The sequence below is a fragment of the Misgurnus anguillicaudatus genome, chromosome 4, assembly GCF_027580225.2.
Source record: "Misgurnus anguillicaudatus chromosome 4, ASM2758022v2, whole genome shotgun sequence".
Taxonomy (NCBI): domain Eukaryota; kingdom Metazoa; phylum Chordata; class Actinopteri; order Cypriniformes; family Cobitidae; genus Misgurnus; species Misgurnus anguillicaudatus.
The window spans coordinates 17010021-17026435 of NC_073340.2; the positions used below are offsets into that span (position 1 = coordinate 17010021).

Below are 16415 nucleotides of genomic sequence, written 5' to 3' on the forward strand. Positions count from 1 at the left end.
TTTTTTGAAAATATGCCCATTTTCCTGCTCCCCTAGAGATAAACATGTGATTCTTACCGTTTTGTAATCCATTCAGCTGATCTCCGGGTCTGGCGCTAGCACTTTTAGCATAGCTTAGCACAATTCATTGAATCTGATTAGACCAGGGCTATTCAATTGGCGGCCCGCGGGCCAAACCCGGCCCCCAAGGTTAGATGATCCGGCCCTTAATGTAGTCTGTAAAAAAGACATATCTAAAATAAATTTAGTAAGTTAGACAACGGGCCGTACAGTTAGGTGTTGTTGCGCGTGCGTCTGTTTCATGCAGCATGAGCTGCAGAGCGCGAGTCACGTGACTGGTGCGAGCAGCTGTGTCACGTGATTATATTCGCGCTTTGTCCACAAGTTCAAAGCGATCGCCTCCCCCGCTCGCGCCCGCGTCTCAAGACGCGATAGCTGACAGACAGTGGTGAGTTAAGAGACCGGACTCTATGGTTGTTTTAACTTTATTTGTTGTATTTTCAGCTTAAAACACTGCCTTTTCCGACAATTGTTGTCTGATATGTTTATGCTTATCCACAATGACATTAACGTTAGATAAAGGAAACTCATTGAAACGATTTTGTGAACTAGACAAAAAGATCCTGGAGTTTCTCCAAAATTCAAAGCAGACAAAGGCTCAAATATTATGCGAGTCATCGTTCTCACACAAGAATGCAATTAAAACGAGTAACAGTTAGTCGCCTATCGCTCACAGCCCAGCACCTGCACCACTGTATGCGTATCATGCTGACAAACATACACCTGATTTTACTGCTCTTGCGAAATCTAAAAACATATTCTGTTTATTAGAAGGTAGCCTAATGTTTGCCAGTTATTAAGATGGCTGTTGTAGTTTAAAAAGGGCTACTGTATTAATTAGCTTTTGACAAAAACAGCATAAAACAATTATGTTCCATATTATAAACTTTTTTGTTATGTGCACTGAAGTGAGTAAATGAGTTAAATTCTCAATGAGTGTGATATGGATCTTATTTACCTATTTAAATGTAGAATAAAGCTTACTTGGGCATCTTACTTATGTTGTTATGCAATTTTAAAATACAACAAACATGTCTGGATGTAGAAAAAGCCTACTTTGACATCTTACAATGCACTAATGTTGTTGAATGCAGTTTCAAAATACATGTTTGTAGAAAAAGCCTATTGTACAATGCACTGATTTTGTTGTTATGCAGTTTTAAAATACAACATGAATATGTTTAAATGTAGAAAAATTTAGTCATCATCACTGTTATATCTCCGGCCCCTCATTTAAGATACTTTTTATGAACTGGCCCCCACGACAAACTAATTGAATAGCCCTGGATTAGACCATTAGCAATGCGCTAAAAACTAACCAAAGAGTTTCAATATTTTTCCTGTTCCAAACTTGACTCTTTACTGATGTAACATGGCTGCAGCAGGCGTAGTGATGTTGCGCACTGCCCGAAAATAGTCCCCTTGGATACTTTCAAAAGCAGGGGACTATTTTTGTGCAGTGTGTGGTATCACTAAACCTGCTGCAGCCATGTTACATCAGCAAAGTCCTTGATTGTTGCATCAGAATGAGAGTATGGTTCCTAGCCATATCTGCCAGGAAAATCGCAGCTTTTAATTTTCCGGCGGTCTTAGTACACGATGTCACTACAGAAGAGTCAAGTTTTAAATAGGAAAAATATCAAAACTCTTTGGTTATTTTTTGGCGCGATGCTAATGGTCTAATCAGATTCAATCGATGTGCTAAGCTATGCTATGGTGCTAGCGCCAGACCCGGAAATCAGCTGAATGGATTCCAAAACAGTAAGAATCAAATGTTTAACTCTAGAGGAGCTGGAAAATTAGCATATTTACAAAAAAAGTGGAATGTCCCTTTAACTTCGGTTAGTGTGTAATGTTGCTGTTTGAACATAAACAACATCTGAAAAGTTACAACGCTCAAAACTTAATCCACAGAAATCGCTTCTCATAAACTACAAACGAACGGCTGCAAACCACAGTGAGCTTCTTCCTGGGTTAGTGACATCACAAACCCCAAAGTTTACATAAACCATGCCCCTGACCACATTTTACAAAGCGGGTGAGGCCATATTGGACTACTTTTTATTTTATAGACCGTTTCAGCAGGAACAACATAAACAAGCGGCTTTCGTGGTCAACACGTAACTTCCGGTAAACTCCGCTAAGAATAAATAACAACAAAGTCTTTTTAACGTAGTTTATTTATATAACAAGTAAAATAAACAACACGTGGATTACCTAGAAAACCAAACCATTTGTTATTTTTGACGAGGTATTTGTTAAAGAGTTTAGTTAGCATCTAGTCAGACCAAAAAAAACTGAAACCGGAAGTAAAGTTCTGACCATACGCATAATCGCGTCACAGCACGTGCGTCCGATGAAACTGTCTATTGCAAGGATGTAAACAAAGGACAACACTATTTGGCTCTGTTAGCCAGTTAGCAAAATGCTCATTCATAATTATCTGACAAATGCCTACAAACACCTGCAAATTTTTTATTAATCTCACCAGTGAACTTCGAGTGTTGACGTTTGTGTGATCAGTGTAATTTAATCTTCGATTAGAGCTTTTATGTAGTGTTTACTTACATGCTCCTATAGCTACAGGCTCCTCAATGTTTGCAATACACCCGTAATGGTAAGGGACGTGATGTTTTCAGACAACATGTGGTAGGTGGTTAGCGAATCGCAACACACTGGGTCAGCTTATCTGAGCATATTTCTTAGCAAGGGGCTTCATACAGCCAGGAACTGCCTGTTTTTAGGAGGATGGAAACATAATAAATAAAGAAAAAATATGCGAAAATTTGTGTTTTTTTTAACTAGGCATGAACACAAACCTTCAAATACAACTGGTTTACCACCTCTTTGATGGTGTTCATTTTGCATAACCTTGATCCATTTCTGATTTAATATTTTCACAACTTTTTTTCTTTTGTTGAAACTCTTAGATAACAGTTTCAGTTAATAATCTAAATTTAGTAGTGTTTGGTGTCAGCCCAAAGTGGCACCATTGATCAATAAATGCCCTGCGATTCCGCTCCGCCAGTGCTCTAAAGTTACATTTACCCCAGTTGTACCGTATGTGTCTCCATCAAGGGTGACTTTTTACATTTATCTTTCCTCCCCAGAGCCATGATCTAAGAAACGCATTACTCATGCTTTTTTCTTCCTCCTCACCCCGTAACTCGGTTAGATTTCTCAACAAATGTCCTTGTAATACAGCTATCGGGACAAAGAACCTGCACCCAAAGTCATTAGCAGGCGCGTGTCGTGCGCTGTCCCTGACAGCATCACATGGGCCGCAGGGCGTTGAGTTACCACTTTCTCTCCTCTCTTCTTCCAGGAACGCTGATGATCCTGAAGTCGGCCTGCAGCAACAACTCCAGCTATATCGACCGCCTTATTTCCGTCTTCATGCGTTCGCTGCAGAAGATGGTGAGGGAGCACTTGAGCCCGCAACCCAACCCAGGAGCCGCTGAAACTAGCACAGGTGACTATTCCAATTTTTTTTACAACCTCATGGAGGTCAGATGGCGCTTGGAGTAGCGCTGTGTTGTCCGAACAAAGCCGAATCAATCCCTAATTGGCTGCTGTCTCTAAGCAACCGTGCCAAGCTAATGCAACATAGCACACTTGGCTCAATTTAAGCAATTTTGTGCTTTAGCACCGGCCTGGTTCTGACATTAACCCATCTGCACTCGCTTAAGACCGTTTCCTCCATTTCAAAAGCCTGTTTTTAAAGATTTTCGGCATGGTTTATTTTGGTATATGGAAGACAGCTGAGGTAGGTTAAGATCAATTGCTTTGTTGAGTCATGTTGTTGGCCCAGAACTGACAGCCTGTCTTAAATTTGGCCTCTTCACATGAAGACGGAAAATGTACGCCTGGAGTATAGGTTTTTTACAAACCGTAGGTTATTTGACTCATGCACGTACACCAACAGTCGACACATGCAATTGCAATACCTCTCCTGTCCTACATACTACATACTTGCATGCACAACCTACGCGTAAAAAGTATGAGTAGTTACAAAACTATCTAATGAACTATACTTCAGGCTTTACTGGGACGGCCTTAATCCTTCTGTCTGCTGTCATCATCTGGAAGAGATTAAAAAGTTGGACGAAAGACAAAAAGACACGTTGTCACCTTGGAATAGAGTGTAAGAAACAATGGAGTTAAACTTCAGCATGTGGTGTCCATATTTGACCACTGGGTGCTGCAGGAGGGCCAATCGAATGTTCTCAGACTGGCCCACAAATCCGTTCCTACTGAGAAACATCTTCTGTGATTGAAGTAAAAAAACAGTGTCCAGCAGAATATAAAACCGAGACAATCCCATGGGCTCGGTGGTTCTTTTAGATGCTATTATGATTTTTAAATGGTACATGAGATAGGATTGAACAGACACATACACGTTGGCCTGGCGTGTTTGGAAGGCTTCGAAATGCAATGTCACCCTGACAGTGTCGCCCAAGACCTCCACACAGCATGAGCCAGCGTCGAACTGGAAATCAGCCTATAACATATTCTACCCCAAGGGTTCGAGTGATCAGTACAATCACATTTTACCTTGAGCAAATCAAGCAGAAAATACATTCAGAGGCCAGACTAAACTCATAATCCTGTCTCCTTCAGCTATGGCTCTCCATACTAAAACCTAATCACTTTTCTCCAGTTTTTCAGGAGGTGGAATTTTCTATTTCGTAGCTCATATTCACATCTGTCGTACAATTTTTGATATACAGTATTTTCAGAACACTGACTGAACCTCAGCTTGATGGTATAACATAGTTTAGATTTTCATGGTTTTGAAAATAGTACAATGCAGATAATCCTCTGAAAATAATGTTCGCTCATTACTACCGATTATGTCTCATGCTTGCTTCCTTCTGACTGCATGCTCTCGTTCTTGTGTGGATGTAGTTACAAGCGAACTGGTGATGCTCAGTCTGGATCTGGTGAAGACCAGGTTGTCAGTCATGAATATGGAAATGAGGAAGAACTTCATTCAGGTCATCATCACCTCCCTCATCGAAAAATCTCCCGACCCAAAGATTCTTCGAGCCGTTGTGAAGATTGTGGAGGAGTGGGTCAAGAACTCAAACCCAATGGCCACCAACCAGGTAAATGCTCAACAACCAACATGTCATGAATATGGTGTCTTTTAAAGTCTCTGTAATGTCAATTTTGAAAATTGTTTCTAAACACATTATAAAAGTTAGAAATGTATTGCTGAAACACACCAAAAAGATTGTAAACTATGTAGTGCTGAACTACAAAGTTCGATCGTTAAACAGTTTTTCACCATTTCTGTGTTCAGGGTTAAAAGGGTGCGGGCTAAAACAGTGGCTCAATAATGGGCATGGTTCCGCCCCTAACACAATCCCGAGCATCTATTGAGGTTGTAGCTTTATATAAAAGTTAGGCTTGTTCCACTTCATGCAGCACTGCAAGAACGACAGCCTGATGACGTCAAAGTTCCACAAGAGCGATTTAAAAGCAAACTCCTCCGTATTATTTTGCGAATCACTCTCGCGATACTTTGACGCCATCAGCTGTCGAACAAGCCTGTTAAGAAAAAAACTGCAGTCCACATGTGGGTGTGGTTTTAGGGCTGAACGTGGATTTTATTTACTTGCATTCAAATTTGATTGGCTGGTTAATAACACATTTTTTGTGGTGTGACAAACTCAGAACACATTTATTATCTGGCTTCACAGGGACTTTAAGGTGTCTCGTAATGAGAAATAAAAATTTCTTCTGATCAAAACTTCCTCCCCAGTCCTAAGTTGCAAAAATGCTGAAATCATCATATCATAACACGTATATACATTTATTGCATTTTTTCTTAACTTCAGTCCTACTGACACCTCTCCCAAAACCTTTTTGTTGTCTCTCTCTATAAAAACAGCCAAATTCAACGCTCGAGAGCAATTTGAATGCATACGTGATGTATGATGTCACACCCTGATCAGTCTGCACAGCACAGCTGAAGTTGAACAAACCTGTTACCCCAATTAACACAGTAGCAAATGGTGCTTTTCCATTGGATAGTACCCCACGGTTTGGTTTGGTTTGGGTCAGGTCAGGTCAGCTCACCTCACTTTGGCTTGGTTAGCTTTTCCATAGAGTTTAGTAACACTTCGGAGTGGGAGGGATTATAGGTGTGTCATTATATTTGCGCTGCCTACTGCTGTGACATCATGTGAGAGCGCCGTTTTGCCACAAATTTAGAATTGACCACCACAAATAGATGTTTGCACATCGCGTTTATCTCTACCTCTGTCTCACATTACCGTTTCTGTACAAACACCCGTGGCATCAGTCGCTCCGCTGAGACTCATTTAAGTTGCATTTAAGCATATATGCGGACATGCGCGTCGTGAATGTGCCGCCAAAAAGTCTGGAAAAAAATTGCTTTGGTGTTCCTGATTCTCAACCTGTGGGTGTTTTTCATCGCTAAAAGGGAGTTTGGGAACTTAAAGCAGAGCACAGATGCCAACATGTTTGCTCTAGACAGCGTAAGCTAGCACTAAAGGTAAAGCTAATCTTTTACATTGTAGCGATGACGCTGGTAGTGGCGATTCTCTCAGACCAATCAGTGATCTACAGTGTTTTCGCGTCACATTTTGGTATCAGCTCGGGATGTTTGTAACCCCAACCGAGGTGGTACTAAAAAAATTATCGGGTATGTACTGCACCCAGTGTAAAAGCCCCAAAAAGTTAGCTCACCCAACCCAAACAAACCGTGGGGTACTATGCAATGGAAAAGCATTCAGTAAACTTTGTGCTGTTACTGGCTGTGAGTAGCACCTATACTCTGCATTTCCTTCTGGAAGCTTATTTTTAACAATGCTTTTTTTCTCAGCCCATTTCAGGTCAATTATTTTTGTGAACCTGTCACAATGCAGGATCGCAAATAGGCTTTTATTGAAGAATAGGGCCGATAAAAATATTGAGGCTGAGAGCACACCCACAGTGCAAGTGTTGACCTAAGTGTTGTTTTTCATACAACATGCAAAATGCTGTTTCATAGGAATCTTAAAAGCACAGAAAATAACTTGAAGTAACTATAGACTATATTATCTGCTTGCAAGTAATTTTATATGTTATTTTTGGGATTTTAAGAGATGCCGAGTTGAATCATGGTCTTCATCCCATATAACATGAATCAGGATGCTGTGTAAGAAACAGTGTTTCTGAAAGCTTGCTAGCCTCACAAAAGTAAACTAGCCTTATGTTGACTCTTTGAATACACCAATGTTAAACATTTGAGCCTAAAGCCCATTCTGCTGTAAATGAGGTGTTGTGTATTTAGTGCGCTGTGGCCCGGACGGCTGAACCCAGGTGTCTGTTCTGTTAGCTCAAGGCGAACGAGCATACAGGGAGAGAAAAAAAAGAGCAAAGCAAAGGTGCCGCAGAGCTCTCCCAATAGATGAAAGATAAATGGAGTGTATCAATCTGACCCCCACACCTCTCCTCTTTCAATCCCTTTTCTCTTCTGCCTCTCGCTCTCATTCTTTATCATCGTTTTTCTTTTCTTCCGTCGTTCCTAGGTGCCTAATCCGCGAGAGAAGTCCATTCTGCTGGTGAAAATGATGACTTACATTGAGAAGCGCTTTCCTGATGACCTTGAATTGAATGGCCAGTTCCTGGACCTCGTTAATTACGTCTACAGGTAATTACGGCGATTAATCATTGGGGTCCGCTGTCCACACCGGCCCTCCATTTAATGCCATTAGCAACAAGACTGCGGCTGGTTGTCTGGGTGGCGGGTCAGGCTTTTGATTGCTGAAGTGGGTCTGGAGGTCTTTATTGAATGGGGGCAAGAAGCATCAGGGGCCACCATCACCATTGGCGAGAGAGCGTTTATCCACAATCACGTACAATTCATCCTTGTATGAACCCGTGGGCCTAAATCAACATCTTTAGCCGTTACAACATCACTAGTTGTTACACATCACATGCGTTCCATATTGATTTTTTTGTCACGCCTCATTTAACATTGTATCTTGCAGCATGTTTTTTGTATTAAGCGTTTTATTATGTGTTTTTAGAGATGAGAATCTTTCAGGAAGTGACATCACATCCAAACTGGAGCCTGCGTTCCTGTCGGGCCTGCGCTGCGCCCAGCCGCTGATCAGAGCGAAATTTTTCGAGGTGTTCGATACCTCGATGAAGCGCCGCGTCTACGAGAGGCTTCTGTATATTTGCTGCTCGCAAAACTGGGAAGCCATGGGCAGCCATTTCTGGATTAAACAGTGTACTGAGGTACAGACCTTAAAATTTTACAAATTTAAGTAAAAATTGCAAATAATATGTTTAGATTTGGCAGAATAGTGGCTTACAATGCATTAAACTTGCATGCATTTTTATCATGTGTCTTTCTTGGAAAATAAATTTTATTTGGTCATTAATATAGGGGCAGTTTCCCGGACAGGGTTTAGATTAGTCCAGAACTAGGCCTTACTTATTTTAGTACATTCAAGTCGTTTTTTACATGCATACCTATACTGTTAAATTAAGTAGCTCAAAGTAGCTCAAACATGCATTTTAGTCTGGGACAAGGATAAGCCCTGTCTGGTAAACCGCCCCCCTTAGTATACATTTATAGTCATGGTGTAAAATAAATGTTTAGCTTTTTTAAAGGTTATTGCACCTTGCATGTCTCTGTTCAGTTTAACATATAGTTTTTTTAACCTATAATTTTTCCTCTAAATGCCTTTATGGTTTCAAAGCATCCAGGATCTTTCTGAGAGTTTTGCCAGATACATTTGCTTGTAGGTAACCAACCAGGCTTCTTTTGGTTTTGTTATTTTTACTCTTATGTAACAGCTCACATCCATCTCTGCCACAATCAGTGCTGTTTCGGCTGGTGAATTATTAATGCTGTCCTACACGCACCGAATCATCCTGCCGTGATGGAGCAGGAGAACATTGGCTGTCGGAGCTCTTCGGTACACGTCAAGCCTTTAGAAGTGTGGGCTAGTGCCACAGCCTCGTTTTTCAAAACAGCAGCTGTTAAACGATGCCGGCTCATACAGGTGTCATATAAGTGTGAATGTTAACCGCGTTTTTCCCGTAGAGAATCTGTGGCGAGCCACATGGTGTGATCTCCACATAAGGAGCAGCTGTTTGCGTGCGTGTTTGAGGAATGGCGGCAGTTCCGAGTTTGATTTTGCCGTTTCTTCTTCACAGCTGCTGCTGGCTGTTTGTGAGAGGAACACCACCATTGGCACCAGCTGCCAGGGCTCCATGCTCCCCTCCATCACCAATGTCATAAACTTGGCCGACAGCCATGACCGCGCAGCCTTTGCCATGGCCACGCACATCAAGCAGGAACCACGCGAGAGAGAAAACAGCGAGACCAAGGAGGAGGTCAGTTGTAAAAATACGCTCATATGTACAGTTTATTGGCATGTATCATATACGGTCTGTAGTAACCGATAATCAATCACCTCACAGTGGGCGATACTGATAATCTGCCTTTTCTTTATAACTTTTTTGCATTTCAGCTTTTTTATGTTAGTCAAATAAAAAACATTTGTTTAAAACAAAATTGTTTAGAATCTGGTGCTTGTTTGAAATAATGTCTCTGAATTTTTACTTTACATAACATACAGGCTAAGTAAGCCACTGTTAAAGAGACATTCCACTTTTTTTTGAAAATAGGCTCATTTTCCAGCTCCCCTACAGTTAAACATTTGATTTTTACAGTTTTGGAATTCATTCAGCTGATCTCCGGGTCTGGCGCTACTACTTTTAGCATAGCTTAGCATAATCCATTGAATCTGATTAGACCATTAGCATTGCGCTAAAAAATAACCAAAGAGTTTCAATATTTTAAAAACTTGACTCTTCTGTAGTTACATCGTGTGCTAAGACCGACGGAAAATTAAAAGTTCAGATTTTCTAGACCGATATTGAAACTCGTTGGTCATTTTTGAGCACGATGCTAATGGTCTAATCCGATTCAATGGATTATGCTACGCTATGCTAAAAGTGGTACCGCCAACCCAGAAATCAGCTGAATGGATTCCAAAAAGGAAAAAACTGTTTATAACTCCAAGGGAGCTGGAAAATGAGCCTATTTTCAAAAAAGTGGAGTGTCCCTTTAAACTGTTAAGGTGAAAAAATAGGTTTCAGAATTAAAGGGGTAGTTCACCCAAGATTTTAAATTTTGTCATTAATTGAGTAATCTCATGTCATTCCACACCCATAAGACCTTCATTCATTTTCGGAACACAAATTAAGATATTTTTGATGAATTCTAAGAGCTTTCTAAGCCCCCATAGACAGCAATGCATCTCACAAAATAAATGGCCCAGAACAACAGTAAAGGCATTGATAAATAAGCCACATGAGCCTTTTTTGTGCTTAAAATGTAATTTCTGACGTGTATTAATAAAAGCAGCACATGCATGCGTTAAAAATCGTTGTCATAGATATATACACACATAGATGCTTCATTCGGCCACTCATAGAGGCGAGCCGTTAAATGCGTGTCTGCTGCTTTAATATGCAGAGTATTAACGAATACGCATTGTAAAGTAAATGATGACAATTTTTTATATTGGGGTGAACTAACGCTTTCAAATATGATTATAATAATCATAATGGAAATGTGTAAATGATCAAACATCAAAGTCAACGCAAATGGCACTATCTTGAAATTAATTTTTCAAAGTATATATATATATATATTTGTATACATCACTAGCATAATATTTTGCATGAGAGACCTCATGTAAAAGTAAAAAAAGAAAATTTCCACCCACATTTGTGTTTTTATGACCTTTTTATCTGTAGGATGTGGAGATAGACATCGAGCTGGCACCTGGGGACCAGACCAGCCTGCCCAAGACCAAGGAGCAGGCGGAGAGAGACTCGGGCAACCAGCTGCACATGCTCACCAACCGCCACGACAAGTTTCTAGACTCCCTGAGAGAGGTCAAGGTGAGACTTCACCTAAACATATGCCACCAAAACAAAACTTAGTAACAAAACTAAAGAAAGACGTATGTTGGAATTAGTCATTTCACTCACAAAAGTCATTCATCACAGTCTAATCACATTTATTCTGGTTCCTTTTTATCTGGACCTGCTCTACCTTATTAACCTGCTCCATCATAAGTGTCTCTGTTAAAGAGAATTTGATCACGACGACATGGGATTCTGTCTGTGAGCGCTTTAAGGTCACGCCGTCATTGATTTCTGTTTAATCCTGGACACAGCGCTGTTTTATATGCACCTCTCAAGCAGGCTTTAGATAAATGATGAAGTGGAATAGTTCAAAGCCCTGACCTTCCCTCCTTCACCCACCGGAGCAGCTGTCAGGAACCAAAGCACACATTTGAGTTTTCACTTATGCTAACAGCTCGATTCCTTTTACGGTCAGAGGGCCAAACCTTTACCCGCAGTTATGCCCTCAGAATTATTCAGTGGCAAGAGGTGATGACCAGTCATGCATGGGAAAAGTACAATGGTCCCTTATGAAAAGATATTTTTTGAGAGTTTAATGTAGCTTGTCTCTCTTTATCCTTGAACGAGCATCAGCATAGGTAAAGATGAATTCGAATCTCCTTTTGCTTGAGTCTTGGATGTATGGGCTGCACGTGTGGTTAAGACCGGTGGTTGAAATGATTGATTCCCAGTATAATACGGATATTGGATATGCCAGAAGTGTTTTGTAATACAGGTCTATTGGTAGTATTGAGTTTTGACTGACTGACAGATGGCTAATGCAAATGCTTGCACTTTTATTTGCTCTCGTAATGATGCGAGTGCACATGAATAATCAAATGCACTTCTTTGTTGAATTGGCTGTAATTGGATTAAGTGTTGTAGGTGAAAATAAACAGACAGAATTAAATTTAATTGAAAATTAATTTTTTCATTAAAATATTTAATCTGCATATTGGTTTCCATGTAAACTGAGCTGAAGAGTCCTGCTGCTATTTATTATATTATAAAATTAATCAAACAGTATTGACAAGAATAAAAAACTACTTATTAGTTCTGCTTTTTCAATTAAAAATAATATAATATATATAATTAAAAATTAGCTGTGCTCTCTTTAGTAAGAGACATTTTAACTTTATTTTATATTAAAATAAAACTTTATATTTAGTATTAAAAATATATATTTTGATATTTTGTATATTATACTTTTATTTGTGCACCTGCTTGAGTGTATGAAATCTTTATTTCATGCAAAAAATTGCAATATTGCCTATTAATTATAATATCAGTTATACAATTAATTTTATAGTATTGTCAAACAGAGATTTTGTTGCTGAAAAAATTGGCACTAGCAGGACTGTAAATCAGCCAAGGCGGCACGGTTATCAGTTGATGCGATAATCTCAAATTGGCCAAGTGTCGGCTGATATATCGTCCATCGCTAAATAAGCCTGCTGTGTGTGTGTTTGTGTGTAATTAGACAGGAGCGCTGCTGAATGCACTGGTTCAGTTGTGTCACATCTCCACCCCTCTGGCTGAGAAGACCTGGGTCCAGCTTTTCCCTCGACTCTGGAAGATTCTGTCAGACCGCCAGCAGCACGTGAGTACATCACCGTCCCAGTTTTTCAAAAACGTGGCCTTTCAATCTGAATGCGGAGTGTGTGGCTGTAGTTTTGGTTAAGTGGTTAAAGTGCAGACGGGCCATTTGGCTAATAATAATGCATATCACTGCAGAATCAGGGTGAATGGTGTCGTTAATGGTGTTTGAGGTTTGGACTCTATACTTATCTCGTAGCTCTGTGCTTGGATTGGGGAGAGGAGAGGGGGGCAGACAGGCTGTCTTCATGCCCCTGCCACTGAACTTAAGCAAGGAGCATTTGCTAATGAGCTGAAATGAAACCTTTTATGCAAATATGAGAGTTTAATGGACCAGATGTCTTTAAGTATTAGAGATCTCATTAAAGGGCTTTAATTTGGAATGACTGTGGCTGTAAACTATTACATCACACATTCAAAATAGCAATCTTCTACTTCATGTCTTTGCTTGTGCATGAGGTAAGAAAACTAAGACATATTTAATGCAATGGTTTATCTCTGTCAAAAATAACGCAATGCCGAGCATAAAATAACAATGGTGGCATTTTAAAGAGCTAGTAAGATGATAATTTTAAGCGTCATATCCAGGGCTCCAGACTGCCACCAATTGGTGGCATTTTGCCACCAAAATTTGAGAGTGTACCACTGAATTTTACATCCAGTCGCACATGTGCGACCCGTAAATTTGACCTTTTTTTTGTGATGTGACACTGACTTTGAAACAGCACGTTGTACTTTCTGCATCTATCATCAAAGTTTTTATTAGTAATACAGTGGAAATTAGTAGAAATGTGAATATTTGGTTAGCATGTTGATTTACGGTGTGTGCCCCTACATTTTCTGGTTGCGCCCCTAAAATTTTCAGTTGGGGGCTACTTTCCTCCCAGTGAAAAAGTTAGTCTGGAGCCCTGGTCATATTACTGTTTATAAGTCCGGGACAACAGGTTTAAATTAATGCAAGGTCAAAAAAACACTAATTTATTTTCAAAATATAAATTTAAAATTACCCCATTTCTCAGAGATCCCCAAACGATCTGTGTGAAGCCGTTCAATGACCACGTTTACATGGACACCATTAATGCGATTATTTCCAATACTGCGAGTAAGGTCTTAATCGCAGTAAGATGTTTACATGACTGGAGCTAACCTCTTCACTCCGGTTTACATGCAGTTTTTATTTTCGGATTATTCACACATAGCCCAATGCAGAGCACAAATGATGAACTCGCATATATGGTCCACTGTTTTGATTTACTTACGTTGAATGACAAACACGTTGTTGTAGATTCACCATCCGGTGCCGTGATGAAGATATAAATATGACAGTGCCTGTAAAGGGCGTTCACATGATATAAAAATATAGTTTTAAAAATCGTTTTATATTAAAGATAATAGCAGAGCTCACACAACAACTATAACGATAGCGATTTTGGCACATGATGAACGATAAACCATTGACAGCCAATCAAATCTATTTGAACTTGAGGTGCACGCGCACTTAAAATGCAGTAGAAAGCTCATTCATTGCTGAGGTTATAACATAAAATTACCTCAGGTATCCAGCGCTGATGCAGTTGTTGCTGTGACATTTTTCTACCACACTGACTACGCCAAAAGGTAAGATATTAACGTACTACATTCATTGTTTAGTTACGTGAAACGCAGCGAGTTGAGGACATCTGCTGGTTTCCCGCTGTGTAAATGCAACAACAGCATACATTCAGTGACATGTAAACAATTGCAAAAAGTTTTTATTACAAGAAATATCCAATATTAGGTAATGCTGCGCTCGTTGAGCGAATTAGCATAAAGTTATCATTATGATGTGGTCACTAATATAATTATCGTTATAATGTCCCTTAAGCTTTTATACACTGCTGTCGTGTTATTTGAGCTGTTTCTGAATGAAGGCAGACTGCTGACAGCGAGTCGTGTTGGCAGAGTTCATGTAAAACTTCATAATGTCAAGTTTAAAACGAATTTGTGCTTAAGGTGCGTGACTTAAACACACGTGCACTTAATTAGTGCGGTATAAATGCGATTAAAGCGTTTACATGGACGCATACTGCGATTATAAACGGCGTACGCCACCTCTTTTAATGCGATCATACTTACTGCGGTTATGAGCTTTATCGCATTATTTTTATCGAATTATTGCGTTTACATGAGGTAAAGTATAATCGCAGTATTGACAAAATCCCATTATAATCGCATTATTAGTGTGCATGTAAACGCGGCCATTGACTCAGTCTGCCTAAACCCCACCTTTTAGTAGTATACTCTACTCTGATTGGTCAACTGACACAGTCTCCGCACAGACCATAGATCAGTGGCACAGACCAACAATAGTGCAACATGTATTGACCTAGTGCTAACATTATTTACTGAGAAGCCATTATCGACATCAATACACATCATTCATCATTAATCCAAGTAATAAAAACGACGTCAGACACTAACATTTTACACTAATTTAAGCAAGTATGTAAGCTAAGCGGTCCATAGCAAAAATGTAAACACTAACTTAGTGCACATGCGTTAGCCGTTTGCTAACGTGACTCTCTGACAGTATATTAGGGGTTTAAAGAAAGACATTAATACACATCAGTCATCATTAATCCAAGCAATAAAAATGACAACAGAAACTAAGATTTTACACTCATTTATGTAAACTTATGTACTCAAGTATGTAAGCTAAACGGACCATAGCGAAAATGTAAACACTAAGGGCGTTTTCACATTAGCATTTTTGGTGCGCACCCGGGTTCGATTGACATCAGAGTTCGGTACATTTGTGAACGCTGTCTTCCGAACTCGGGTGCGCACTCGAGTCCGCTTAAAAAGGGTGGTCTGGGGTCCGGTTCATGTGAACTCCAGATCGGTTCGCTGCTAATGTGAGCGCAATCATACCAAATCGCTTTTAATTACGTATTATATGAAATGTCCCACCAAAACAGACGTGTGTGTTTGTGTGCGTGCACTTACCTTGACAACAAAATGCATAGAATGCCTGCTTGACTTTTTTTCTTATTTTTTTAAACCTTTGGTTTTGTTTTCAAAGAAATAATACAGAAACTTACTTTCGTCTGTCTGCCGCAAACATACTAAAGTCGTTTCGATGACAACGGTCTGTCCGCCGACGTCAATTTTTGCGGAGGCATTCAGAAATCATCTCTCTGCTTGCGGTTCGTCAATCACGCTTGTCGTTTTTTCGTTTACAGCGGTTGCCAAGCAACATGAGAACGCGCCGGCTGCAGCTTGATGATGCAAGTGTACCGCGGTTCGGATGCAAAAATAATATGTGAAAACAGTCCATGGGGGGCATGGGGAGGGGGGAGCAATCGAACTCGGGTTCGGACCAGGCAATCGCACCAAATGTAAACCGCCCTAAGTTAGTGCACATGCGTTAGCTGCTTGCTAACGTGACTCTTTGACAGTATATTAGGGGTTTAAACAACGATATCAATACTCATCATTCATCATTAATCCAAGCAATAAAAACGATGACAGAAACTAACATTTTACACTCATTTAAGCATTTATGTAAGCTTACCGGGTCATAGCAAAACCGTAACTTATTTAATCAAGTATGTAAGTTAACCGGATCATAGCAAAAATGTAAACACTAAGTTAGTTCACATGCGTTAGCCGCTTGCTAACGTCACTCTCTGACAGTATATTAGGGGTTTAAACAACAATATCAATACACATCCTTCATCATTAATCCAAGCAATAAAAACGACAACAGAAACTAACATTTTACACTCATTTAAGCATTTATGTAAGCTTACCGGGTCATAGCAAAACCGTAA

At 39.9% G+C, this 16415-nt stretch overlaps 1 protein-coding gene across 1 annotated transcript in view; it reads left to right on the top strand.

The window, feature by feature from the left end:
* trrap (transformation/transcription domain-associated protein) overlaps positions 1-16415 on the top strand; it is a 104177-nt gene that overhangs the window by 42941 nt on the left and 44821 nt on the right. The window contains exons 46-52 of the mRNA XM_073866823.1: positions 3386-3532; positions 4969-5168; positions 7602-7723; positions 8103-8316; positions 9244-9423; positions 10855-11001; positions 12488-12603. Of these exons, the coding sequence (XP_073722924.1) occupies positions 3386-3532; positions 4969-5168; positions 7602-7723; positions 8103-8316; positions 9244-9423; positions 10855-11001; positions 12488-12603 (1126 nt within the window). The remainder of the gene's footprint in view (positions 1-3385; positions 3533-4968; positions 5169-7601; positions 7724-8102; positions 8317-9243; positions 9424-10854; positions 11002-12487; positions 12604-16415) is intronic.